The sequence below is a fragment of the Oncorhynchus kisutch genome, unplaced genomic scaffold (assembly GCF_002021735.2).
Source record: "Oncorhynchus kisutch isolate 150728-3 unplaced genomic scaffold, Okis_V2 Okis02a-Okis13b_hom, whole genome shotgun sequence".
NCBI classification, from domain to species: Eukaryota; Metazoa; Chordata; class Actinopteri; order Salmoniformes; family Salmonidae; genus Oncorhynchus; species Oncorhynchus kisutch.
This window is the reverse complement of record NW_022261979.1, coordinates 7,853,869-7,878,735: the sequence shown is the minus strand read 5'-3', so window position 1 is coordinate 7,878,735 and position 24,867 is coordinate 7,853,869. Positions and strand designations below refer to the sequence as shown.

At 46.9% G+C, this 24,867-nt stretch overlaps 1 protein-coding gene across 1 annotated transcript in view; it reads left to right on the top strand.

The window, feature by feature from the left end:
• Nucleotides 1-515: 515 nt before the first annotated feature.
• Nucleotides 516-24,867, top strand: part of LOC116359297 (transmembrane protein 65) — a 74,422-nt gene continuing 50,070 nt past the window's right edge. The window contains exons 1-2 of the mRNA XM_031812076.1: nt 516-963; nt 1,186-1,503. Coding sequence (XP_031667936.1) covers nt 1,221-1,503 — 283 coding nt within the window. The 5' untranslated portion in view covers nt 516-963; nt 1,186-1,220. The remainder of the gene's footprint in view (nt 964-1,185; nt 1,504-24,867) is intronic.

Sequence of the window (24,867 nt, the reverse complement as noted above, 5' to 3'; positions counted from 1 at the left end):
GATGTTTAGTTTTTAGGGCTGTCTCTGTGATGAGGGGATTGTTAGCTTCAGTTGTGACTGTGGCCAGGATACAGAGATTGGATGGAGAGCTATATGATGACTTGGGTCACTGTCTGTGGACTGATGATGCGCCAGATTGCGCTTTGAAGACAACTGGGAACTCGGGGAAAAAAGCAGGTCAAATCATGACGTCAGTGATCTTCATGTCGGAAAGTCGAAGCTCTAGAAAGATGCCCGAATTTCCGAATGAGTTGACCGTTCAAACCATTTTAGCCTGCCGGAGCTCGTTTTTTTCGAGTTCCCAGTTGTCTAAATAAATAGATTGCGGAGAGGCCACCGTTCGGACTAAAATACGTTTCCCATAATGCGGCAGCAGAAATGTAGTTTTTCAATAGCCCTAGTGCTCATCTGGGTAATGTAGTCACTAAAAATAGCATGTAGAACGTTCTTTAATGGCATTACATATGGAATGAAAAATACATTTCCCATGTTGTCATACATGTACTATGGTCAAATGTCCTGTGCAGACGTCCTTAGGATGTCTATTGATACCTGCCGCAAATAGGCCTACAGTAGGCTATTGGTCTAGTGGTACCTTCGCCACTCACTGTATGAGCTATACAAAAACGTAAGGCAAATGCCGTCATAGCTACGTATAGTCAAGCTATTCCATTGGAGAATATTTTTAGCATCGAGAGAAAGGGCGCACATCACGGGGAAGAGAAGCAGCCCATCCGACCGCAGACTGGGAAGTAGCCTAGGCGATGTTGTGGCTTTGAAGATGAGGAGGAATGTTTCCTTTTTGACTCACCGATTTTGCCACGAATGTGTTTTGTTGGCGAATTATTTTCATGATCTATGAAATTGTGATCGAAGGACTTATGGTTCGGAGCTGCGTTTTACACCTGAAAGAGATCTGATTTTTTGACAGGACAGGCCGGCAGAGCATCCGCTGATCGAGAGGTCGGTGTTGTCATAAGTTGCACTTTGACAGCCCGATCTGAGTCTGTGTCTACTTTGTTATTTATTGCCTATGAATAGGCTTAGCCATTCCACAGTAGCCTACTGCTGTCAAAATAATCCATTGCATTCATACGCGAAACAGTCGAGGATGTTGTATTGTAAGTAGCCTCCTGTATTTTTCCTTACGCTTCAGTCAGCGTTAAAATTGTATTTCTATTCTAGGTTGTCGACGCCTCCACTTCCCTTTTGTCTCCACCATGCTGCCCAGTTTGCAGAGAGTCCTGCGGCCCGCCCTCATTCTGAGGTCGGGGAACATGTTGGCAAGAGTCCGCGGGTCAAACCTAGCTCCGCTACGCCAGCCTGTACCGATGCTACCCAGCCAGCAGAGCTGCGACTTGGGCACACACCCTCACAAGGACCCGATGGAGCCCTTGAACTCGCCTCAAGGAGCCAAGGATTTTATTTATAGTCTTCACCCCACCGAACGCACAACCCTGCTTAGAGAACTGCACCGGTTTGAGTCGATAGCAATAGCTCAAGGTAAGAATAATAACAGTAGCCTACTGGAAAATGTGTGTCACTTCCCCGAGTCGCACGGAGAGTTCATTATAGTGTCACTCTGGTCCTTTACCGTTAGTCCACACTAGGCTAAACGGCTTGGTCCAGAAACCAAAGAATGACAAAATAGCTATTGTTTCAAATGTGTAGGTGTAAAAAATAAATGTTTGTAGACGTATTACGTTGTACTATAGGTCCATTACAGAACACTTACTCTCATAAGATTAAAACAATACGTTATTTCTTGATTGATATCAATACATTCTGCCCTCAAATTGTGAGATTTCTGGATCTGCAAAAGGAGGTGAGGATAGAATGCTTATGCCCTTGTTGTAAGCAGTATAGTAATGTGTGTGTGTGTGTGTGTGTGTGTGTGCGTGTGTGTGTGTGTGTGTGCGTGCGCACGTTGGTGTGAATGTGTTAGTGTGAGATATGGAGAGAGAGAAGTAGATAGAGAGAGACAGGGAGCGAGAGGAGAGAGTGAGAGAGGGGAGGAAGAGAGAGACAGGGAGACAGAGAGACAGGGTGGGGGGGATAGAGAGAGAGACAGGGTGGTGGGATAGAGAGAGAGAGAGAGAGGGAGAGAGTGGGGGGGATAGAGAGAGAGAGGGTGGGGGGGATAGAGATAGAAAGAGGGTGGGGGGATAGAGAGAGAGACAGGGTGGGGAATAGAGAGAGAGACAGGGTGGGGGGGATGAGAGAGAGGGTGGGGGGGATAGAGAGAGAGAGGGTGGGGGGGATAGAGAGAGAGAGAGGGTGGGGGATAGAGAGAGAGAGGGTGGGGAGGATAGAGAGAGAGACAGGGTGGGGGGGATAGAGAGAGAGACAGGGTGGAGGGGATAGAGAGAGAGACAGGGTGGAGGGGATAGAGAGAGAGACAGGGTGGGGGGGATAGAGAGAGAGACAGGGTGGGGGGATAGAGAGAGAGACAGGGTGGGGGGGATAGAGAGAGAGAGAGAGGGTGGGGGGGATAGAGAGAGAGAGAGAGGGTGGGGGATAGAGAGAGAGAGAGGGTGGGGGATAGAGAGCCAAAGTGCCTGAGAGCATCATGGTTGCAGATGATGTCTGTAATGATCCACACTTCTCCTGCTCTCTCTGTTATCTATAGGGAGCACACTTCTCCTGCTCTCTCTGTTATCTATAGGGAGCACACTTCTCCTGCTCTCTCTGTTATCTATAGGGAGCACACTTCTCCTGCTCTCTCTGTTATCTATAGGGAGCACACTTCTCCTGCTCTCTCTGTTATCTATAGGGAGCACACTTCTGCTGTTCTCTCTCTGTTATCTATAGGGAGCACACTTCTCCTGCTCTCTCTGTTATCTATAGGGAGCACACTTCTGCTGTTCTCTCTGTTATCTATAGGGAGCACACTTCTCCTGCTCTCTCTCTGTTATCCATAGGGACCACACTTCTCCTGCTCTCTCTGTTATCTATAGGGAGCACACTTCTCCTGCTCTCTCTCTGTTATCCATAGGGACCACACTTCTCCTGTTCTCTCTGTTATCTATAGGGAGCACACTTCACTTCTCCTGCTCTCTCTGTTATCTATAGGGAGCACACTTCTCCTGCTCTCTCTCTGTTATCCATAAGGACCACACTTCTCCTGCTCTCTGTGTTATCTATAGGGAGCACACTTCTCCTGCTCTCTCTGTTATCTATAGGGAGCACACTTCTCCTGTTCTCTCTCTGTTATCTATAGGGAGCACACTTCTCCTGTTCTCTCTGTTATCCATAGGGACCACACTTCTCCTGCTCTCTCTCTGTTATCTATAGGGAGCACACTTCTCCTGTTCTCTCTCTGTTATCCATAGGGACCACACTTCTCCTGTTCTCTCTCTGTTATCTATAGGGAGCACACTTCTCCTGTTCTCTCTCTGTTATCTATAGGGACCACACTTCTCCTGCTCTCTCTCTGTTATCTATAGGGAGCACACTTCTCCTGTTCTCTCTCTGTTATCTATAGGGACCACACTTCTCCTGTTCTCTCTCTGTTATCCATAGGGAGCACACTTCTGCTGTTCTCTCTGTTATCCATAGGGACCACACTTCTCCTGCTCTCTCTCTGTTATCTATAGGGACCACACTTCTGCTGTTCTCTCTGTTATCCATAGGGAGCACACTTCTGCTGTTCTCTCTGTTATCGGGAGCAGATGTCTCCTGTGTCACATAGGGCTGAGGAGTGGGATGCTTCTGACTGTTACCCTGGCCTTAATACTTCATAATGGACATTGAGCACTGGACAGCTGTTTCTGGAATATAGTAAACATTTGTCTACCTGGGTTTGGTGGTACGGTAAACATTTGTCCACCTGGGTTTGGTGGTACGGTAAACATTTGTCCACCTGGGTTTGGTGGTACGGTAAACATTTGTCCACCTGGGTTTGGTGGTACGGTAAACATTTGTCCACCTGGGTTTGGTGTTATGGTAAATATTTGTATGCCTTTAGACATGGGATGTTCTCCTATCCTTCTCACCATCAGACTCTCCTCTGTTTATACGGCTGTCTGGGTTCGAACCTGGTCACCCGGTCACCTGAGCAAAGTAAGACCCTGGTTTGAACCTGGTCACCTGGTCACCTGAGCACAGTAAGACCCTGGTTTGAACCTGGTCACCTGAGCACAGTAAGACCCTGGTTTGAACCTGGTCACCTGAGCACAGTAAGACCCTGGTTTGAACCTGGTCACCTGAGCACAGTAAGACCCTGATTTGAACCTGGTCACCTGAGCGCAGTAAGACCCTGGTTTGAACCTGGTCACCTGCTCACCTGAGCACATTAAGACCCTGGTTTGAACCTGGTCACCTGGTCACCTGAGCACAGTAAGATCCTGGTTTGAACCTGGTCACCTGAGCACAGTAACACCCTGGTTTGAACCTGGTCACCTGAGCGCAGTAAGACCCTGGTTTGAACCTGGTCACCTGAGACCAGTAAGACCCTGGTTTGAACCTGGTCCCCTGAGCGCAGTAAGACCCTGGTTTGAACCTGGTCACCTGAGTGCAGTAAGACTCTGGTTTGAACCTGGTCACCTGAGCGCAGTAAGACTCTGGTTTGAACCTGGGTCACCTGAGCACAGTAAGACCCTGGTTTGAACCTGGTCACCTGAGCGCAGTAAGACTCTGGTTTGAACCTGGGTCACCTGAGACCAGTAATACCCTGGTTTGAACCTGGTCACCTGAGCGCAGTAAGACTCTGGTTTGAACCTGGTCACCTGAGCTCAGTAAGACCCTGGTTTGAACCTGGTCACCTGAGACCACTAAGACCCTGGTTTGAACCTGGTAACCTGAGCGCAGTAAGACTGGTTTGAACCTGGGTCACCTGAGACCAGTAAGACCCTGGTTTGAACCTGGTCACCTGAGCGCAGTAAGACTCTGGTTTGAACCTGGGTCACCTGAGTGTAGTAAGACTGAGCTAAACACCGGCAAAACCTTAGGCATTACTTCAAGGAGATAACTGAAGCCTTCAGGTCCAAGTCAAGGTTACTTCTCACTGAGTCACCTCCATTACATACATTACTGTAGGTATTTAATGTCTCCTCTCCTCCAGTCCCAGCCCAGGATCCTAGCCCAGAGTCCTAATCCCAGGGTCCTATCCCAAGGTCCCAGCTCAGGGTCCTATCTCAGGATACCAGCCCAGGATCCTAGCCCAGAGTCCTATCCCAGGGTCCTATCCCAAGGTCCCAGCTCAGGGTCCTATCCCAGGGTCCCAGCCCAGGGTCCTATCCCAGGGTCCCTGCCCAGGGTTCCATCCCAGGGTCCTATCCCAGGGTTCCATCCCAGGGTCCCAGCCCAGGGTTCTTTGTATCTTTTTGATCTGAGGGCCTCCTCACTGTTCTCTGTATAAGTAGTTGCTGTCTATATCTGTGCTCTCTGAAACAGTAGAGTGGTAGTGAACGTGATAAGTAAGAGGGGAAACAACAACAGGTATTATCTCCTCTACATGATAGTACAGGAACAGGAAGGAAGGTAACAGAGATGATACTGCTCCCTCTACTCTCTCCGTTAGGTTTTATTGAGGCGGACTGAATGGGTTTCTAGACGATCATCTGTTTTATTGCGTGCCTGTTGAGGTTATTATGTGTAGGGGACACATTCCCTTACGGGTCATTTAGACAACAGCTACTAAAAGAACGATATAATTGATGATGCCTCTTATGTGGGGTGTCAAGAGACTGTCAGTTTTAAAACTTGTTCATAATATTACCTCGGCTAGTGTGGGTCATTCACGTGACGTCATTATTGTCACAATGTAAGAAATCAACATTTGAAGGATATTTCTTGGATATTTCTTGGCTCTTTTGGATGGAAATTTATTGAGAACGTAGTGTAGAAAATTTGACACGTTTTCATTTCCCCGCTGTAAAACAGTATCGCAGCGCTTGAGGCGTCACTACAGACCCGGGGTTCGATCCCAGGCTGCGTCACAGCCGGCGGTGACCGGGAAACCCTTGAGGCGGCGTACAGTTGGCCCAGCGTCGTCCGAGTTAGATCGGGGTTTGGCCCATCGCACTTTAGTGACTCCTTGTGGCGTGCCGGGCCACCAGCAAGCTGACTTCCGGTCACCAACTGGACGGTGTTTCCTCTGACACATTGGTATGGCTGGCTTCCGGGTTAAGGTGAGCAGTGTGTCAAGAAGCAGCGTCGTGTTTTAGAGGACGCACGGCTCTCGACTTTCGCCTCTCCCGAGTCCGTAGGGGAGTTGCAACGATGGGACAAGACTGTAACTACCAATTAGATAACATGAAAAAGGGGGTAAAAGTTGTTTTTTAAATTTTATTAAAAAAAGATTGAGAATCAATTAATTGACCATGTCTGAATCAAGACCCAATTAAGAGATCTTAAACGTTAGGCCTAACTGCTTTAAAAGTAGCTTCCCTAAGTAGCATAATCATGTGGTGACCTGTGAACTGACACATCACAAAGCATTTCAATCTGCCTGGGGGATGCTCAATGATGCTGTCACCGTGGAGTTACTGGGCTGATGTTAAATGCCATATGGAATACAGATCTACTGCGGTAATGGAAGTACCTCTCAGATCATTCTCAGGAACAGCACTTCACCTTCCGGTTACTAGTCCAACGCTCTAACCACTAGGCTACCCTGCGGCCCCGGTTAGTGCACTACTTTAGACCTGGGCCCTATGGCACACTATTCCCTATATAGTGCACTACTTTTGACCAGGGCCCATAGGGTGCCATTTGGGATGCAGATAAAGGCCTATGACCAGATGAACACAAATGAAGACGAGGGGATAAAGAAGGAAAAGGCTTCAGTCTTTCATCCTCCATTTGGTTTAATTACAGTCTGTTGCCATGGTGCTGGGGGACTTCCTGCTCTGAAAATAGAGTTCCAAGATGCGTCCCAAATGGCACCCTATTCCCTATATATAGTGCACTACTTTAGACCTGGGCCCTATGGGACCCTATTCCCGATATAGTGCACTACGTTAGACCTGGGCCCTATGGAACCATATTCCCTATATAGTGCACTACTTTAGACCTGGGCCCTATGGGACCCTATTCCCTATATGCACTACTTTAGATCTTGGCCCTATGGGACCCTATTCCCTATATATAGTGCACTACTTTAGACCTGGGCCCTATGGGACCCTATTCCCTATATATAGTGCACTACTTTAGACCTGGGCCCTATGGCACCCTATTCCCTATATATAGTGCACTACTTTAGATCTTGGCCCTATGGGACCCTATTCCCTATATATAGTGCACTATTTTAGACCTGGGCCCTATGGGACCCTATTCCCTATATATAGTGCACTACTTTAGACCTGGGCCCTATGGGACCCTATTCCCTATATGCACTACTTTAGATCTTGGCCCTATGGGACCCTATTCCCTATATATAGTGCACTACTTTAGACCTGGGCCCTATGGCACCCTATTCCCTATATATAGTGCACTACTTTAGACCTGGGCCCTATGGCACCCTATTCCCTATATATAGTGCACTACTTTAGATCTTGGCCCTATGGGACCCTATTCCCTATATATAGTGCACTATTTTAGACCTGAGCCCTATGGGACCCTATTCCCTATATATAGTGCACTACTTTAGACCTGGGTCCTATGGGACCCTATTCCCCATATATAGTGCACTACTTTAGACCTGGGAGTCTGTTTCCTACAGTCTTGATTCTCAAGGGGAGTCAGTTGACTGTGACAGTGTCACCTTCATGGTATAGGCTATAGTCCTCTGGGGCTTGTGTTACACATACAGGCAGGGAGGGAGACAGGCAGGCAGACAGTTAGACAAAGAGGCATGCAGGCAAACAGGCAGTTAGACAGAGAGGCTTGCAGACAGGCAGGGAGGGAGACAGGCAGGCAGACAGTTAGACAGAGAGGCATGCAGGCAAACAGGCAGTTAGACAGAGAGGCTTGCAGACAGGCAGGGAGGGAGATAGGCAGGCAGACAGTTAGACAGAGAGGCTTGCAGACAGGCAGGGTGGAAGGCAGGCAAACAGACAGACAGACAGACAGAGAGGTAGGCAGACAGGGAGACAGGCAGGCAGAGAGGAAGACAGACAGGTAGGGAAGCAGGCAGACAGGCAGTTGGACAGACAGACAGGCAATTAGACAGCCAGACAGGGAGAGAGGCCGATAGGGCGGGAGAGATTTAGGGAGGGAAGGAGAAAGAGAGAGATGCAGGGGGCAACATATCACGTGGTGGAGTCCCTCACAGGAGGACGCTGTCCTCTAATCACCATGGTGCCTCGTGGGGGATGGGGAAGTGGCTCTTCTTTACGACCTTGATTTGCCTATCTACAGTATCACACACACACACACACACACACACACACACACACACACACACACACACACACACACCGGCCTATCTACAGTATCACACACACGCACACACACACACACACACACACCGGCCTATCTATCCGTCGATCCTGCGGCTCTAAACAGGCCTTCGCGGTTGAACACAGGCGCTCTGCCACCAGTGCTTCCAAGGAGCTGCAGTAGTGACCCACTGTGAGCCCACAATACCGTTCCCCACAGTGAGCCCACAGTACCGTTCCCCACAGTGAGCCCACAGTACCGTTACCCACAGTGAGCCCACAGTACCGTTCCCCACAGTGAGCCCACAGTACCGTTACCCACAGTGAGCCCACAGTACCGTTACCCACAGTGAGCCCACAGTACCGTTCCCCACAGTGAGCCCACAGTACCGTTCCCCACAGTGAGCCCACAGTACCGTTACCCACAGTGAGCCCACAGTACCGTTCCCCACAGTGAGCCCACAGTACCATTCCCCACAGTGAGCCCACAGTACCGTTACCCACTGTGAGCCCACAGTACCGTTACCCACAGTGAGCCCACAGTACCGTTACCCACAGTGAGCCCACAGTACCGTTACCCACAGTGAGCCCACAGTACCGTTACCCACAGTGAGCCCACAGTACCGTTCCCCACAGTGAGCCCACAGTACCGTTCCCCACAGTGAGCCCACAGTACCGTTACCCACAGTGAGCCCACAGTACCGTTCCCCACAGTGAGCCCACAGTACCATTCCCCACAGTGAGCCCACAGTACCGTTACCCACTGTGAGTCCACAGTACCGTTCCCCACAGTGAGCCCACAGTACCGTTACCCACAGTGAGCCCACAGTACCGTTACCCACAGTGAGCCCACAGTACCGTTCCCCACAGTGAGCCCACAGTACCGTTCCCCACAGTGAGCCCACAGTACCGTTCCCCACTGTGAGCCCACAGTACCGTTACCCACAGTGAGCCCACAGTACCGTTCCCCACTGTGAGCCCACAGTACCGTTACCCACAGTGAGCCCACAGTACCGTTACCCACAGTGAGCCCACAGTACCGTTCCCCACTGTGAGCCCACAGTACCGTTACCCACAGTACCGTTCCCCACAGTGAGCCCACAGTACCGTTCCCCACAGTGAGCCCACAGTACCGTTCCCCACTGTGAGCCCACAGTACCGTTACCCACAGTGAGCCCACAGTACCGTTACCCACAGTGAGCCCACAGTACCGTTCCCCACAGTGAGCCCACAGTACCGTTACCCACAGTGAGCCCACAGTACCGTTACCCACAGTGAGCCCACAGTACCGTTACCCACAGTGAGCCCACAGTACCGTTCCCCACAGTGAGCCCACAGTACCGTTACCCACAGTGAGCCCACAGTACCGTTCCCCACAGTGAGCCCACAGTACCGTTCCCCACAGTGAGCCCACAGTACCGTTACCCACAGTGAGCCCACAGTACCGTTCCCCACAGTGAGCCCACAGTACCGTTACCCACAGTACCGTTACCCACAGTGAGCCCACAGTACCGTTACCCACAGTGGGTCTTGCTCTGCTTTTATGCTTTATGCTTTAAAGCCACAGCAGGGTTATGACATCTTGTATTCTACTACTGCTTCGTCTGACGTATCTCACACACACACACGCGTCAGTTTGTTGTGATTTACGACTGTAGGTCTGTTGCGCCTTAGTGCCGAGTAGCCATGGCAACACTTTGTGCGTTCGGACTCTCACAAGTGACAAAGGTTGTTGATCATTTAAAGGTTTCTTTATGAAACCTGCAGAGATATACAGTATTTATGCTATTTTCTTTCCCAGTTAACTTGATGTGTGTAAGAGTAACAAAGCAGTGACGCATCCGTTGTTGAGGGCATCTTAATCGGAGAGGTCAAACCCTTCTTCTGTAAAAGGGCCAATAAACAGCCAGCCATTCACTCATCGGGAACTATTGAACTTGAGAAATCATTTCTGCTCTGAACGTTGTTTCATTAAAATGCAAGTCATACACAACTCTAGAAACACATTAAAATGGAAGTCATACACAACTCTAGAAACACATTAAAATGGAAGTCATACACAACTCTAGAAACACATTAAAATGCAAGTCATACGCAACTCTAGAAACACATTTAAATGGAAGTCATACACAACTCTAGAAACACATTTAAATGGAAGTCATACACAACTCTAGAAACACATTAAAATGGAAGTCATACACAACTCTAGAAACACATTAAAATGCAAGTCATACGCAACTCTAGAAACACATTTAAATGGAAGTCATACACAACTCTAGAAACACATTTAAATGGAAGGCATACACAACTCTAGAAACACATTAAAATGCAAGTCATACGCAACTCTAGAAACACATTTAAATGGAAGTCATACACAACTCTAGAAACACATTTAAATGTCGCGTTGATGTTCGTTTATGTGGTGACAACCTGAGGACAGCCATTACACGCTCAGGGTTACCAGATGGGGCTGCCAGATAGACTCATCTAATAACAACTTCCCCAGTCTGGACTGGAGCCAGAGACACAGTGACAACGTCATGACAATGTAATATACACATCTCTGTGACACAACACCACAGACGAGGGAAATATTCAGAGCTCATGTCAAAAAGGTCCCTCACCGGAGATATTTGTTCTTGCTGAAGAGTAAAGATGAGACATTGTACTGAAGCTATTAGACAACCTGAAGAAAACAGTTTTTGTCATATTGGCATTAGTACCTTATTAACGTCCTCTTTGTTTCATTTCTCTTCCTTTTCTCATCTTTCCTCTCTTCTCCTCTGACTCTATCCTTCTCTCTTCCTGTTTCTCCATCCATCCTCTCTCTTTCCTCTCTTCTCCTCGGACTCTATCCTTCTCTCTTCCTGTTTCTCCCTCCACCCTCTCTCTTTCCTCTCTTCTCCTCTGACTCTATCCTCTCTTCCTGTTTCTCCATCCATCCTCTCTCTTTCCTCTCTTCTCCTCTGACTATCCTTCTCGCTTCCTGTTTCTCACTCCATCCTCTCTTTTTCCTCTCTTCTTCTCTATCCTCTCTTTCCTCTCTTCTTCTCTATCCTCTCTTTCCTCTCTTCTCCTCTGACTCTATCCTCTCTTCCTGTTTCTCCCTCCATCCTCTCTCTTTCCTCTCTTCTCCTCTGACTCTATCCTTCTCTCTTCCTGTTTCTCTCTCTTTCCTCTCTCTTTCCTCTCTTCTCCTCTGACTCTATCCTTCTCTCTTCCTGTTTCTCCCTTCATCTTGCCAGCCTCCGAGAAGTCTTGCTCCAGCAGTAGTCAGTGGTTAGTGAGTCTTGCTCCAGCAGTGGTCAGTGGTTAGTGAGTCTTGCTCCAGCAGTGGTTAGTGGGTCTTGCTCCAGCAGTGGTCAGTGGGTCTTGCTCCAGCAGTGGTCAGTGGGTCTTGCTCCAGCAGTGGTTAGTGAGTCTTGCTCCAGCAGTGGTTATTGGGTCTTGCTCCAGCAGTGGTTAGTGGGTCTTGCTCCAGCAGTGGTCAGTGGGTCTTGCTCCAGCAGTGGTCAGTGTGTCTTGCTCCAGCAGTGGTCAGTGGGTCTTGCTCCAGCAGTAGTCAGTGGTTAGTGAGTCTTGCTCCAGCAGTAGTTAGTGGGTCTTGCTCCATTAGTAGTCAGTGGTTAGTGAGTCTTGCTCCAGCAGTAGTCAGTGGTTAGTGGGTCTTGCTCCAGCAGTAGTCAGTGGTTAGTGAGTCTTGCTCCAGCAGTGGTCAGTGGTTAGTGAGTCTTGCTCCAGCAGTGGTCAGTGGTTAGTGAGTCTTGCTCCAGCAGTAGTCAGTGGTTAGGGAGTCTTGCTCCAGCAGTAGTTAGTGAGTCTTGCTCCAGCAGTAGTCAGTGGTTAGTGAGTCTTGCTCCAGCAGTAGTCAGTGGTTAGGGAGTCTTGCTCCAGCAGTAGTCAGTGGTTAGGGAGTCTTGCTCCAGCAGTAGTTAGTGGGTATTGGGAGTGTCCTCAGAGAGGGAGGGGGGGTGGAGGTAGAGAGAGGAGGGAGTGTCCTCAGAGGAGGGAGTGTCCTCAGAGGAGGTAGTGTGGAGGTAGAGAGAGGAGGGTGTGTCCTCAGAGGGGGGGGGGGTGGAGGTAGAGAGAGGAGGGAGTGTCCTCAGAGGAGGTAGTGTGGAGGTAGAGAGAGGAGGGAGTGTCCTCAGAGGAGGTAGTGTGGAGGTAGAGAGAGGAGGGAGTGTCCTCAGAGGAGGGAGTGTCCTCAGAGGAGGTAGTGTGGAGATAGAGAGAGGAGGGAGTGTCCTCAGAGGAGGTAGTGTGGAGATAGAGAGAGAAGGGTGTGTCCTCAGAGGAGCGAGTGTCCTCAGAGGAGGGAGTGTCCTCAGAGGAGGTAGTGTGGAGGTAGAGAGAGGAGGGAGTGTCCTCAGAGGGGGGGGGGGGGGGGGTGAGGAGGTAGTGTCCTCAGAGGAGGTAGTGTGTAGGTAGAGAGAGGAGAGGGTGTCCTCAGAGGAGGGAGTGTCCTCAGAGGAGGTAGTGTGGAGATAGATAGAGGAGGGAGTATCCTCAGAGGAGGGAGTGTCCTCAGAGGAGGTAGTGTCCTCAGAGGAGGGAGTGTGGAGGTAGAGAGAGGAGGGAGTGTCCTCAGAGGAGGTAGTGTGGAGGTAGAGAGAGGAGGGAGTGTTCTCAGAGGAGGGAGTGTCCTCAGAGGAGGGAGTGTCCTCAGAGGAGGGAGTATGGAGGTAGAGAGAGGAGGGAGTGTCCTCAGAGGACGGAGTATGGAGGTAGAGAGAGGAGGGAGTGTCCTCAGACAAGGCAGAGTCTCACTCTCTCAATTTCAATTTAAGGGTCTTTATTAAGCAAGTGAAATAGATAATAAACAAAAGTGAAATAAACAATAAAAATTAACAGTAAACATTACACATTACCTCACAGAAGTTCCAAAGGAATAGAGACATTTCAAATGTCAAATTATGTCTATTTGATGTGCAAATAGTAACAGTACAAAAGGGAAAATAAATAAACATAAATATAGGTTGTATTTACAATGGTGTTTGTTCTTCACTGGTTGCCCTTTTCTTGAGGCAAAAGGTCACAAATCTTGCTGCTGTGATGGAACACTGTAGATATGGGAGTTTATCAAAATTGGTTTTATTTTCAAATTCTTTGTGGGTCTGTGCAATCTGAGGGAGATATGTGTCTCTAATATGATCTTACATTTGGCAGGAGGTTAGAAAGTGTAGCTCCGTTTTTTGCCAATTTGAATCATTTTAACCGGACACTTGTTGTTTTATAATGTCATATGTTTTTTCCCCCAACACCACTTTCCATCAGTTTGTATAACAGACCCTCCTGACAAATTGAGTCTAAAGCTTTTTTTAAATCAACAAAGCATGAGAAGACTTTGCCTTTGTTTTGGTTTGTTTGTTTGTTCAATTAGGGTGTGCAGACGTGGTCTGTCGTACGGTATGCTGTTGACGCATATCCCCTGATAGTTATTGGGGTCAAATGTGTCTCCACTTTTGTGGATTGGGGTGATCAGTCCTTGGTTCCAAATATTGGGGAAGATGCCAGAGCTAAGGATGATGTTGAAGAGTTTTAGTATAGCCAATTGGAATTTGTGGTCTGTATATTTGATCATTTCATTTAGCATACCATCAACACCACAGGCCTTTTTGGGTTGGAGGGTTTTTATTTTGTCCTGTCCTGTTCATTCAAGGTAATTGGAGAATCCAGTGGGTTCTGGAATCCAGTGGGTTCTGGAATCCAGTGTGTTCTGGAATCCAGTGGGTCTTTAATAGTTGATTCTAAGATCTATGTTTGATCATGTGTATGTTTTTGTAGTTTGTTCTTTGTTATAGAGACAAAACGATTGGAGAAGTGGTTTACCCAGACATCTCTGTTTTGGATAAATAACTCTTTTTTTGTTGTTGTCTGTTTAGTGTTTTCCAATTTTCCCAGAAGTGGTTAGAGTCTATGGATTCCTCCATGACATTGAGCAGATTTCTGACGTGCTGTTCCTTCTTTTTCCGTAGTGTATTTCTGTATTGTTTTAGTGATTCACCATAGTGAAGGTGTAGACTCAGGTTTTATAGGTCTCTATGTTTTTGGTTGGAAAGGTTTCTCAGTTAATTTTTGGGGTTTTTGCATTCTTCATCAAACCATTTGTTTGATGGGGAGGCAAGGGTAGCCTGGTGGTTAGAGCGGTGGACTAGTAACCGGAAGTTTACAAGTTCAAATCCCCGAGCTGACAAGGTACAAATCTGTCGTTCTGCCCCTGAACAGGCAGTTAACCCACTGTTCCTAGGCCGTCATTGAAAATAAGAATTTGTTCTTAACTGACTTGCCTAGTTAAATAAAGGTAAAATAAATTTGACAAATGTTGTTAATTTTCTGAAGTTGTCTGCTTGAAATGTTTATATTTGATAGGGAAGTGATTTGATAAGGAAGTGATTTGATAGGGAAGTGATTTGATAGGGAAGTGATTTGATAGGGAAGTGATTTGATAGGGAAGTGATTTGATAGGGAAGTGATTTGATAGGGAAGTGATTTGATAGGGAAGCCGATAGGTCAAATATACTGTTTAGGTTTTCTGAGGCCAAGTTTACACCTTTTGACGAGGAAATTGTCTAGAAGGGATTGAATTTGTTGTTGCCTAATAGTTTTGTTGTTGATTTCCACACTACTTTCCTTCCACCTATATCATTACTTAATATTATTCAGTTCCTTTGGCTTTGATGAGTCATGATTGAGTATTGCTCTGTTCAAGTAGAGTGCGATTTTTCTGTGATCTGATAGGGGTGTCAGTTGGACAGACTGTGAACGCTCGAAGAGCTCTCTCTCTCTCTCTAATGACTGCCTGTGCTATCTAGTTCTCTCTTCTCCAATTGGAGTACTGCCTGCTGGCATGAGATTGACGGCTGTTCTCTGTCTCCTCTCTACCTGAGAGTCATTATTCTAGCTAGCTGCTGGTAATCAGGGGAAGATCTCAGAGATTTTGGTTTTAGATCTTTATCCTTTGTTGTCAAGTTTTATTTTGGTTCCCTGCATCACTAATTGGTGTCGGGGGGGAATTGTCTGTTTCTCTATGCAGAACAGGTCCTACTATTAGTTGACTTCTTCAGTAGAAATAGACTTCTTCTTCTTCTTCCTCCAGTGTTTTCTTACTTCCTTTATCTTCTTCTTCTTTGGTGGTTAGAGAAAGGGGTCGAAGGTCGTTTCTGCTGAAGCGGTGAAGACATGGCACCCTATTTCCTAGAATGTGCGAGAGTTTTGATGAGAACCTCCCACGATTGTGCAAAATAGGGACTAGGGTGCCATTTGAGACACAGACAGTTCTAATATGCTCACTAGCACACTAGCTCACTAGCACACTAACACACTAGCTCACTAGCACACTAGCACACTAGCTCACTAGCACACTAGCTCACTAGCTCACTAGCACACTAGCTCACTAGCACACTAGCACACTAGCACACTAGCTCACTAGCACACTAGCACACTAGCTCACTAGCACACTAGCTCACTAGCTCACTAGCACACTAGCTCATTAGCACACTAACACACTAGCACTCTAGCTCACTAACACACTAGCTCACTAGCACACTAGCACACTAGCTCACTAACACACTAGCTCACTAGCACACTAGCTCACTAACACACTAGCTCACTAGCACACTAGCTCACTAGCATGTGTCTTCTGCATTTAACCCAACCCTTCTGAATCAGAGAGGTGCAGGGGAGGGGGGGGGCTGCCTTAACTGCCTTGCTCAGGGGCAGAACAACAGATTGAACCTAAAAAAACACATATGTGTGGTATTAAAAGGGATATGGATTTGAACCCCGGCCCGGGCCAATTATCCATATCCATCATTATGTTCTTCTCCCACAAAGACTTCTTTAAGTAGCTGGTAATCAGACGAGTGCATTTACAGCAACACGTCATTCATACAAGATGCTGCCACTTCCTAGTTGCTGCATCCTAAAAACAAACTTGGAATGAGTGTCTTTACCCTTTTAAATCAATACTCCCTCGTTAGTGTTTCCTTACATTTGATGTGATACATCATGTGAAAAATAGGATGTTAGTAAATGTGTCAGATGTTGATGTATGTGTGTGGCCAGTTTTCTCCCTGCACCTCCAGTACACTATTGATTTGTCCTAACCCTTGTCTCTGTCCTTTAATGTTGTTGACTACTCTATGTTCATTTAATGCATGTTATAACCTGGGTGGTTCCAGCCCTGAATGCTGATTGGCTGACAGCCGTGGTATATCAAAACGTTTACAAAATGAGAAAACATGTATTTTTACTGCTCTAATTACGTTGCTGTCCAGTTTATAACAGCAATAAAGCACCTCTGGGGTTTGTGGTATATGGCCAATATACCACGGCTAAGGGCTGTGTCCAGGCACTCCGCCATGCATCCATAATGTATCTGCATTAACAGTGGAATGATGTTTCACAATATCACTTACCCCACCCAGTGTTGTGATTGGCTGTGAAATGGATTTCTCCCGCCCAGTGTTGTGATTGGCTGTGAAATGGATTTCTCCCTCCAGGCCCGGATTCTGTTGTCAAAAAGGGAATACAGTTTGACTTTATTTTATCTAGTGGAAACCGGGGAAAACAATCAACGTTGTAATTTCCTGGTTGCTAAAAACTCTACACAGTTCCCTCAATTTCAGTTTGTGAGAAAACACCACCTGAGTAGTGTAGGGAATCATTGTACCGTCTAAATCACTGGGACATATAGTTTCAATAACAAACAATATAGTTTTCTGTTTCACTATCTCCAACCTGCCTATTTGACTATCTCCAACCTGCCTGTTTCACTATCTCCAACCTGCCTGTTTCACTATCTCCAACCTGCCTGTTTCACTATCTCCAACCTGCCTGTTTCACTATCTCCAACCTGCCTGTTTCACTATCTCCAACCTGCCTGTTTCACTATCTCCAACCTGCCTGTTTCACTATCTCCAACCTGCCTGTTTCACTATCTCCAACCTGCCTGTTTCACTATCTCCAACCTGCCTGTTTCACTATCTCCAACCTGCCTGTTTCACTATCTCCAACCTGTCTGTTTCACTATCTCCAACCTGCCTGTTTCACTATCTCCAACCTGCCTGTTTCACTATCTCCAACCTGCCTGTTTCACTATCTCCAACCTGCCTGTTTCACTATCTCCAACCTGCCTGTTTCACTATCTCCAACCTGTCTGTTTCACTATCTCCAACCTGCCTGTTTCACTATCTCCAACCTGCCTGTTTCACTATCTCCAACCTGCCTGTTTCACTATCTCCAACCTGCCTGTTTCACTATCTCCAACCTGCCTGTTTCACTATCTCCAACCTGCCTGTTTCACTATCTCCAACCTGCCTGTTTCACTATCTCCAACCTGCCTGTTTCACTATCTCCAACCTGCCTGTTTCACTATCTCCAACCTGCCTGTTTCACTATCTCCAACCTGCCTGTTTCACTATCTCCAACCTGCCTGTTTCACTATCTCCAACCTGCCTGTTTCACTATCTCCAACCTACCTGTTTGACTATCTCCAACCTGCCTGTTTCACTATCTCCAACCTGCCTGTTTCACTATCTCCAACCTGCCTGTTTCACTATCTCCAACCTGCCTGTTTCACTATCTCCAACCTGCCTGTTTGACTATCTCCAACCTGCCTGTTTGACTATCTCCAACCTGCCTGTTTGACTATCTCCAACCTGCCTGTTTCACTATCTCCAACCTGCCTGTTTCACTATCTCCAACCTGCCTGTTTCACTATCTCCAACCTGTCTGTTTCACTATCTCCAACCTGCCTGTTTGACTATCTCCAACCTGCCTGTTTCACTATCTCCAACCTGCCTGTTTCACTATCTCCAAACTGCCTGTTTCACTATCTCCAACCTGCCTGTTTCACTATCTCCAACCTGCCTGTTTGACTATCTCCAACCTGCCTGTTTCACTATCTCCAACCTGCCTGTTTCACTATCTCCAACCTGCCTGTTTCACTATCTCCAACCTGCCTGTTTCACTATCTCCAACCTGCCTGTTTCACTATCTCCAACCTGTCTGTTTCACTATCTCCAACCTGCCTGTTTCACTATCTCCAACCTGTCTGTTTCACTATCTCCAACCTGTCTGTTTCACTATCTCCAACCTGCCTGTTTCACTATCTCCAACCTGCCTGTTTGCCTTTCTGACTCTTGTATCAATATAATCTTCCTGATGTGGTTTTGTCTTCTGTTGTTCTCTGCCTCCTGCTGCCAGAAACAGTGGCTGGTTCACAGGACGTTCAGGAGGAGACAATGATGTTTACCATGAAATCATAACGGCTGTTTCTTCTACTAGGATCGACATGGGAATAATGACACTAGCCACTTTAAACAATGCTACCTAATATAATGTTTACATACCCTACATTATTCATCTCATATGTATACGTATATACTGTACTCTATATCATCTACTGCATCCTTATGTAATACATGTATCACTAGCCACTTTAACTATGCCACTTTGTTTACATACTCATCTCATATGTATATACTGTACTCGATACCATCTACTGTATCTTGCCTATGCTGCTCTGTACCATCACTCATTCATATATCCTTATGTACATATTCTTTATCCCCCTACACTTGTGTGTATAAGACAGTAGTTTTGAAATTGTTAGTTAGATTACTTGTTGGTTATTACTGCATTGTCGGAACTAGAAGCACAAGCATTTCGCTACACTCGCATTAACATCTGCTAACCATGTGTATGTGACAAATACAATTTGATTTGATTTGACTATAAATGGCGTATTTCCTTGAATGGTTAACTTGAGGAACTTTAGTCTCTCTAAACTAGTGTCTCTGTAACATACGCTGCATCTACAATGGCCCTCTATTCTGTTAAACAGGGTAATAAGGATTTTGGGGGCTATTTTGGGCTTTCGTTTTCTGTCCAGCGTGTAGCCTGATGTAAAAATGAGCTCTGAAAGAGGTTGCTCTGCTGCGTATTCAAGAATTAGGGCTTCCAGATCCCGGCAGAGAAATGTAAAGGTTATTTGCCGATTTGAGCCGAAGTGTGAAGCGTTTACCGTGAATGCAGTGTTCGCTAACGTGGAGGAACATTTGTCTTTAAATTCCCCAATCACGTTGTCGCTGAATTTCCGCGATACGGATTGAAATAGAGCACTTATTCCTTATTGGCCATTTGTTGTTTTAATCTAAAGGAAACAGACAATACTGTCCTACCAATCAAAAAGGCAGTAACTGCTCATAGCGTGGAACTGAGAAAAAAAAAAGTTTTTTATTTACCATGGTTTCACAGCAACTTTATACAGTTACTGCTAACATGACCCACATTTTCTCCTGAACACAATACAATAGAGGCAGGATACTTGTCCAAATGATTAAGCATGTATTTAATGTAGGGGGGAAAAATGACATTAACTCATTTTCGACCAAATGAGCAGTTGCTTCTTTTAGTTTTGCTTGCTAGGGCAGAATACCCATCTGTCTTGCCTGTCTGGATTGGAGAGTACTGGGCGTTTTTATCCTCTTTGAAGCTGAGATCTGCGATAGGAGCTATAGCCCCACTGGCACCCTATTCCCTATGTAGTACACTACTTGTATTTTTTTTCTTTACCAGAGTGCTATTGTCCCCGGTCAAAAGTAGACGCAAAGTCGGTTGAGGTATTACTGAGAAGTGAAACTGTTATTTCTAACGAAGGCCAGAGCAGGAGAGTGAGGAATGTGGTAGAGAAATATCACAGGATCATTTCAAATGAGAACGTTGAGTTTAAAACGCTTTTAAACGCCATCTGGCCAACTGTTGATTGGTAACCATGGATACATTACGGTTGCATGTGGCAAACAAAAGGTTTGGAAAACAAAAGGTTTGGAAAACAAAATGGTACAGATTGTTTCGGGATTACAATACAGAAGTGAAAAGGATTTAATGTCTAATTGAAGACAAGTTGTAGCAGTTCCCTGATATGAGATGAACGTTGTGCAGCCATCATTCAGGCTATGGACCCCAACTAACCACTCACTGTTTAAGTAGAGGTAGTGTACTACATAGGGAATAGGGTGCCAGGCTATGGACCCCAACTAACCACTCACTGTTTAAGTAGAGGTAGTGTACTACATAGGGAATAGGGTGCCAGGCTATGGACCCCAACTAACCACTCACTGTTTAAGTAGAGGTAGTGTACTACATAGGGAATAGGGTGCCAGGCTATAGTCCCAACTAACCACTCACTGTTTAAGTAGAGGTAGTGTACTACATAGGGAATAGGGTGCCAGGCTATGGACCCCAACTAACCACTCACTGTTTAAGTAGAGGTAGTGTACTACATAGGGAATAGGGTGCCAGGCTATAGTCCCAACTATTGTTTAAGTAGAGGTAGTGTACTACCTCTACTAGAGGTAGTGTACTACTAGAGGTAGTGTACTACATAGGGAATAGGGTGCCAGGCTATGGTCCCCAACTAACCACTCACTGTTTAAGTAGAGGTAGTGTACTACATAGGGAATAGGGTGCCAGGCTATAGTCCCAACTAACCACTCACTGTTTAAGTAGAGGTAGTGTCCTACATAGGGAATAGGGTGCCAGGCTATAGTCCCCAACTAACCACTCACTGTTTAAGTCAATAAGCCTGGTTCCACAGCCTCATTGACCTGTCCTAAAAGACCCAGCTATTCTGCCTGGTTCCACAGCCTCATTGACCTGTCCTAGTAGACCCAGCTATTATGCCTGGTTCCACAGCCTCATTTGACCTGTCCTAGTAGACCCAGCTATTCTGCCAGCTGTAAATGTAGGCATTTATAAGGACAGGTCCTATGAGACCCAGTGGGTTGTGAACACAGCCTCATTAACAGGCCCTAGGAGACCCAGTGGGTTGTGAACACAGCCTCATTAACAGGCCCTAGGAGACTCCCAGTGGGTTGTGAACACAGCCTCATTAACAGGCCCTATGAGACCCAGTGGGTTGTGAACACAGCCTCATTAACAGGCCCTAGGAGACCCAGTGGGTTGTGAACACAGCCTCATTAACAGGCCCTAGGAGACCCAGTGGGTTGTGAACACAACCTCATTAACAGGCCCTAGGAGACCCAGTGGGTTGTGAACACAGCCTCATTAACAGGCCCTAGGAGACCCAGTGGGTTGTGAACACAGCCTCATTAACAGGCCCTATGAGACCCAGTGGGTTGTGAACACAGCCTCATTAACAAGCCCTAGGAGACCCAGTGGGTTGTGAACACAGCCTCATTAACAGGCCCTATGAGACCCAGTGGGTTGTGAACACAGCCTCATTAACAAGCCCTAGGAGACCCAGTGGGTTGTGAACACAGCCTCATTAACAGGCCTAAGGAGACCCAGTGGGTTGTGAACACAGCCTCATTAACAGGCCCTAGGAGACCCAGTGGGTTGTGAACACAGCCTCATTAACAGGCCCTATGAGACCCAGTGGGTTGTGAACACAGCCTCATTAACAGGCCCTAGGAGACCCAGTGGGTTGTGAACACAGCCTCATTAACAAGCCCTAGGAGACCCAGTGGGTTGTGAACACAGCCTCATTAACAGGCCCTAGGAGACCCAGTGGGTTGTGAACACAGCCTCATTAACAAGCCCTAGGAGACTCCCAGTAAACGTCACCCTGCCATGTTCTCCACCTTCCACTGTAGTGGACACTGAATAATACACTAATGGTTTGTATCTGCTGTCAACGTCCTTCTCTTCCCCCCTCAAGCACATTATGCATATTGATTTAGTTATCAACCTCATGATTTGCACCACAATAGCGTAGACCGAGGTAACTGACCCCTGACCCCACCACATTAACGATGCCTATATTTACGTACGTTGTAGACCCACTACAGACCGATCCCTCAGCTGTTTACCAAAGTGGCGTTGTGTTGTTGTTGTTTGAATCCCAGATGGCCACTTTAAGCCGTAAAACAGGTATTACAATGTGTTTTTCTGTTCTCCATCACCTCGATGCTTCAGGGATATGAGCCTTGTGTTGTATCGTCATGGTGGGAGTTAGTCAGTACCTCCTACCTGCTGGTGACTGTGTTGTATCATCATGGTGGGAGTTAGTCAGTACCTCCTACCTGCTGATGACTGTGTTGTATCATCATGGTGGGAGTTAGTCAGTACCTCCTACCTGCTGGTGACTGTGTTGTGTTGTATCATCATGGTGGGAGTTAGTCAGTACCTCCTACCTGCTGATGACTGTGTTGTATCATCATGGTGGGAGTTAGTCAGTACCTCCTACCTGCTGGTGACTGTGTTGTGTTGTATCATCATGGTGGGAGTTAGTCAGTACCTCCTACCTGCTGATGACTGTGTTGTATCATCATGGTGGAAGTTAGTCAGTATCTCCTACCTGCTGGTGACTGTGTTGTGTTGTATCATCATGGTGGGAGTTAGTCAGTACCTCCTACCTGCTGGTGACTGTGTTGTGTTGTATCATCATGGTGGGAGTTAGTCAGTACCTCCTACCTGCTGATGACTGTGTTGTGTTGTATCATCATGGTGGGAGTTAGTCAGTACCTCCAACCTGCTGATGACTGTGTTGTATCATCATGGTGGGAGTTAGTCAGTACCTCCTACCTGCTGATGACTGTGTTGTATCATCATGGTGGGAGTTAGTCAGTACCTCCTACCTGCTGGTGACTGTGTTGTATCATCATGGTGGGAGTTAGTCAGTACCTCCTACCTGCTGATGACTGTGTTGTGTTGTATCATCATGGTGGGAGTTAGTCAGTACCTCCTACCTGCTGGTGACTGTGTTGTATCATCATGGTGGAAGTTAGTCAGTACCTCCTACCTGCTGATGACTGTGTTGTGTTGTATCATCATGGTGGGAGTTAGTCAGTACCTCCTACCTGCTGATGACTGTGTTGAATCATCATGGTGGGAGTTAGTCAGTACCTCCTACCTGCTGATGACTGTGTTGTATCATCATGGTGGAAGTTAGTCAGTACCTCCTACCTGCTGGTGACTGTGTTGTATCATCATGGTGGGAGTTAGTCAGTACCTCCTACCTGCTGATGACTGTGTTGTGTTGTATCATCATGGTGGAAGTTAGTCAGTACCTCCTACCTGCTGGTGACTGTGTTGTATCATCATGGTGGGAGTTAGTCAGTACCTCCTACCTGCTGATGACTGTGTTGTGTTGTATCATCATGGTGGGAGTTAGTCAGTACCTCCTACCTGCTGATGACTGTGTTGTATCATCATGGTAGGAGTTAGTCAGTACCTCCTACCTGCTGATGACTGTGTTGTATCACCATGGTGGAAGTTAGTCAGTACCTCCTACCTGCTGATGACTGTGTTGTATCATCATGGTGGGAGTTAGTCAGTACCTCCTACCTGCTGGTGACTGTGTTGTATCATCATGGTGGGAGTTAGTCAGTACCTCCTACCTGCTGGTGACTGTGTTGTATCATCATGGTGGGAGTTAGTCAGTACCTCCTACCTGCTGGTGACTGTGTTGTATCATCATGGTGGAAGTTAGTCAGTACCTCCTACCTGCTGGTGACTGTGTTGTATCATCATGGTGGGAGTTAGTCAGTACCTCCTACCTGCTGGTGACTGTGTTGTGTTGTATCATCATGGTGGGAGTTAGTCAGTACCTCCTACCTGCTGATGACTGTGTTGTATCATCATGGTGGAAGTTAGTCAGTATCTCCTACCTGCTGGTGACTGTGTTGTGTTGTATCAGCATGGTGGGAGTTAGTCAGTACCTCCTACCTGCTGGTGACTGTGTTGTGTTGTATCATCATGGTGGGAGTTAGTCAGTACCTCCTACCTGCTGATGACTGTGTTGTGTTGTATCATCATGGTGGGAGTTAGTCAGTACCTCCTACCTGCTGATGACTGTGTTGTATCATCATGGTGGGAGTTAGTCAGTACCTCCTACCTGCTGGTGACTGTGTTGTATCATCATGGTGGGAGTTAGTCAGTACCTTCTACCTGCTGATGACTGTGTTGTGTTGTATCATCATGGTGGGAGTTAGTCAGTACCTCCTACCTGCTGGTGACTGTGTTGTATCATCATGGTGGAAGTTAGTCAGTACCTCCTACCTGCTGATGACTGTGTTGTGTTGTATCATCATGGTGGGAGTTAGTCAGTACCTCCTACCTGCTGATGACTGTGTTGAATCATCATGGTGGGAGTTAGTCAGTACCTCCTACCTGCTGATGACTGTGTTGTATCATCATGGTGGAAGTTAGTCAGTACCTCCTACCTGCTGGTGACTGTGTTGTATCATCATGGTGGGAGTTAGTCAGTACCTCCTACCTGCTGATGACTGTGTTGTGTTGTATCATCATGGTGGGAGTTAGTCAGTACCTCCTACCTGCTGATGACTGTGTTGTATCATCATGGTAGGAGTTAGTCAGTACCTCCTACCTGCTGATGACTGTGTTGTATCACCATGGTGGAAGTTAGTCAGTACCTCCTACCTGCTGATGACTGTGTTGTATCATCATGGTGGAAGTTAGTCAGTACCTCCTACCTGCTGGTGACTGTGTTGTATCATCATGGTGGGAGTTAGTCAGTACCTCCTACCTGCTGATGACTGTGTTGTATCATCATGGTGGG